The following is a 4434-nucleotide window of genomic DNA, read 5'->3' on the forward strand; positions in this document are numbered from 1 at the left end:
CAGAAGGGTATGAAGAGAAGTTAAAAAAGTGTATTAATTAATCAGTCACATTATTATTAATCTTATTATCTGATTATGCTCTCGTATAAAGCGTTACAAATATATTTAGAGATATTCGTTTTTTCCGAAGGAAATTATTGACCCTAGGGGTCCCCGCTCCCGGGTTAAAAAAAGAAAAAAAAAATATATATATATATAATATATATATATACATACATAGACACATACACACACACACACACACACACACACACACATATATATATATATATATATATATATATATATATATATATATATATATATATATATATATATATATGAAGAGAGCGATGCCCTGTTTTTGTTTCATTACAATATGCCTTGCTTGTTTAACCTCTCAGTAAAGCCCGAGTAAATATGTCCTTTGATAAGTTTCCATTAGCCTGGATTCCCATCAACTTCTCTAAGTAAGTAAAACAGGTTTAGTGAAACCTTTGAATTGATTGCCGCTAACCTCTATAATTAAACCTGTTGGCATCAGTCAGTCAACAAAAGAATAAAAGGCTGGAACAGAAAGAGCATAAGTATTTGAGAGTGATCAGAGGGTGGAAGAAAGGAGGAAGGGCTCAAGGGCCGCTGACAGTGGTCTCTGCGGACAATAAAGACGGCGAATGCAGGCAGTGGAAGGATCACCCGAAGAACTCCCGGCAATGTGCGGATCACCTAAATAAAATGTATACATGTAAATGATGTATATATGTATATATGTATATATGTATATATATATATATATATATATATATATATATATATATGTATATATATATATATATGGTGCACGGTTTCTATGTCGCGCGGACACTATGACCTGGAAGGAAAGTCGCGAAGCTGTATGACGGGGGTGACTCCGTGTCTGGCGGACACTATGTCGCGGTGACTGTGTCGCGCGAGGCGTCGTCCTCACATAACCTGGTCGTCGGCTGACCTTACCTTGTATATCGCGGTGACTGTCTTGCGCGAGGTGTCCGTTGACCTTATTACTCTAACTTCCGCTACTGCTTCAACATTGCGGACAGATGACCTTATGTTTCAACGTTCCTTTCAGCCGTGTGCCTTCTGTCTTGTGATCTTGCTATAATAATGAATTTTCAAGGAGACATCATTCAGCATGGAGAATTCAACCGAGCTTCCATTACCGCCCTACCCCGAGCTCGATGTTTCATCGTACGAGGGATTGAATGAAGATTACCCTCCCCCACCTTCTTTTGTCAATGTCCCCGAGGCCTGTCGCATTATATCGTCATACCGGGCGACTGTGAAACTCAGAGTTGGCCAGCATCTCTTTACGAAGGAAAAGGACCACCAGGACAAAGTTCTGTGGAGATGCGAAGACAGAACCTGTGGTGCCAGGGTTCACACCGTCAATGGGGAAATAGTGAAGTGGCAAAACCCCATCCACAGACATCCTGCTGTCCCTGGGAAGGCCGAGGTGGAGGAGATACTAGCAGCAATGAAGGAACGTGCTGCCGCAACAGCAGAGCCCATCTCACATATTGTCAACACATTTTACGCTAGAGTTGAAGTCGGCTGGGCTCATCTAATACCAACGGTAGACGCCATCAAGAGGACGCTGAGGCGAGTGCGGCAAAAGGCAGGTGTGTCTGATCTTCAGCCATTTCGGACAACGTTAAGCGGAGAGGCCTTTCTTCGTTATGAAGATGATGGGATGATGATCTTCGCAGCAGACTCTGATTTGAAATTTCTTGCCGAGTCTCGTCATTGGTTTGGTGATGGAACGTTTAAAGTGGCCCCTGTCGGATACAAGCAGCAGTACACACTCCATGCATACTTTGGTGGTATAACATATCCTTGCGTCTATGCATTGTTGCCTGGAAAGAATGAAGAGATATATAATAAAATGTTGTACGAGGTGTTGCAGCTAATACCCCCTGGCTTATCATGCAATCCAGTGACAATAATGACAGATTTTGAGAAGGCAGCAATGAACGCCTTCCAGAGGAATTTTCCGAGTGCAGAGGTTGCTGGATGTTATTTCCACCTGGGCCAGTCTGTCTGGAGACGCATCCAGAATCTTGGCCTCGCAGCGCGGTATAGAGAAGATGCTGCCTTCGCCATCCGGGTCAGGAGGTTCCTGGCTCTGGCATTTGATCCGCTGGCTGACGTCCACCACTACACGAGGATACTCCTTGCAGACGAAATTTCCAAGGATGATGGGCTTCTGGACTTGGCAAAATATTTCCAGGAAACCTATGTCGGCCAGCTGATTCATGGTGACATGGAAATTCCTGGGAAATTTCCATATCAGACATGGAACATGTATCAACGAGTGAAGGATGATCTGCCCCGAACAAACAATGCATTGGAAGGATGGCACAATGGGTTTGCCAGGATGTTACCGGACCACCCTCAGCTGCCGCTGCTCGCTGCAAAATATCAAAAGGAGCAGCACAAATTGGCTCTGAATCGCGAGCACCATGCAGCTGGCAGGAAGCATCCCTCGAGTCAGAAGAAGTACCAGCTCGTAAATAAGAAGATTAAATCCCTAATTACAAAATTAGAAACTTATACGCTTGTAGATTTGCAATATCTAGATCAAATAGCCAAAGTAATGGTGATCCCCACTGAACAATAAAGGTATGCTCATCAAAAAATATATCATTAATACCTAAAGAAAAAGAAAGATATATGATCATGTATCATACCAGTGTTATTATGTACTATATACTAAATTATTTTTGCTGCACTTTCAACACCTTCCTAAATCTTATCTGTCAATAATGAACAGCGATGTACTGACATAAATGGCAACGTGGCTTCCCCGCGACATTTTATCCGCTTGCGAAACGGACGCCGTGTCACAGCGCGATGTGGCTACATTAGGTCCACGACATAGTGTCCCAGCGACATAGTATCCTAGAACCATATATATGTATGTATGTATATATGTACATATGTATATATATAAACAGTTGGTATATCGCCCGAACATGTTGCCTTGGAGATTAAACATCACCCGAAAATAAGGATATCTTATCTTTATCCTGATAATGTGTTGGACTCCAGATATCTCAAGTCTTATCAGTATGGAGCGAGAAACTATTGCATCAGGATGGGGGCCACTGAGGTGGGTGCTTTTCTTTTTCACGCCGTGTGTGCGCGTTTCTGTGTTTCTTTGTGAATATATATATTTATATATATATATATATATATATATATATATATATATATATATATATATTTGTTTATTTATTTATTTATATATATACTTATATATATTCATTTATATATTTATATATATATACACATGTAAATGTATGTAATATTTATGTATCTGTGTATATACATATATACATAGATATAAATACATACATACACATATTTGCTTATATATATATATATATATATATATATATATATATATATATATATATATGTATGTATGTATGTATGTATGTACACATACACATATATATATGTGCATATATAAGTGTGTGTGTGTGTGTATATATATATATGTATGTATGTATATATTATATATATATATATATATTATCATGTACCGCCTTTTCCTTCTTCCTAAGAAGTCCTAATTTCAGTAGTCTATTGGTCGCTAATATATCTCAACGTAGATGCCTGTCTTGTGGCTGCTCTTTGAACTCTTTCCAGTTTGCTTATATCCATTTTTAACTGTAGACTCCACATCACTACACCGTGCTCTAGACCAGGTCTTATGACTGCTGTAATGATCTTTACCATATCTTCGTCCACATACATAAAAGCCCTATTGGCAATCTGTCCAAGCATATTAGGTCTTTTTCCTTGTCAGCCGTGTTTAATATTGCGTCTCCTAGTTTATAGGATTTCTACTTGATCCGGACCTGAATACATGACATTTATTGGTGTTGAATTCTGTTTTCCAAGTATAACTCTACGTGAATAAATTCTCGCTGTCACTTTGGAGGCGTGAGACATCGTCTATTATCCTTTTTTATATTTCTGCATCGTCTGCAAAGATATTCAGATAACTACCAGGGCTTATGTTTGATCCTAAATCATTGACGAAAATAGTAAACAAAATCGGCGCCAAGACTGATCCTTGAGGCACTCCGCTCGTCGCCATGTAGTGTTTCCCTTTATTTATGGTTCTCATCTATCTTTCATGAAGAAGGTCTTTCATCCATTCGAGGAGTTTGCCTTTCACAACACCTATGTGTTCTAATTTCCATTAGAAACACCTTATCGACAGCCTTTTTAAAGTACACAATCCGCTCAGCTGTCTCTCTTTTGTAATATTTCAGATTATCGCAAAATTTGAGATTTGATACACATGATCTTTCTTCTCTAAAACCAAATTGATTGTTGTACATCATTTCGTGTATACAGCGAGTTTCCAACTTTTTGGTAGTTTTCCCTTTCGCACTAAAATGTGGA

General features: G+C 39.3%; 2 protein-coding genes across 2 annotated transcripts in view; both read left to right on the top strand.

The window, feature by feature from the left end:
* Nucleotides 1-843: 843 nt before the first annotated feature.
* On the top strand, nucleotides 844-2704 carry LOC138867263 (uncharacterized). The gene has a single exon (XM_070142349.1). It carries the CDS (start codon nucleotides 1151-1153, stop codon nucleotides 2633-2635), a length of 1485 nt encoding a protein of 494 aa, XP_069998450.1. The 5' UTR covers nucleotides 844-1150; the 3' UTR covers nucleotides 2636-2704.
* A 332-nt stretch (nucleotides 2705-3036) lies between these two features.
* The window catches only part of LOC113830008 (tropomyosin-like), a 33406-nt gene continuing 32008 nt past the window's right edge, over nucleotides 3037-4434 (top strand). The window contains exon 1 of the mRNA XM_070142350.1: nucleotides 3037-3127. Coding sequence (XP_069998451.1) covers nucleotides 3113-3127 — 15 coding nt within the window. The 5' untranslated portion in view covers nucleotides 3037-3112. The remainder of the gene's footprint in view (nucleotides 3128-4434) is intronic.

Source organism: Penaeus vannamei, chromosome 29 (genome assembly GCF_042767895.1).
Source record: "Penaeus vannamei isolate JL-2024 chromosome 29, ASM4276789v1, whole genome shotgun sequence".
NCBI lineage: Eukaryota > Metazoa > Arthropoda > Malacostraca > Decapoda > Penaeidae > Penaeus > Penaeus vannamei.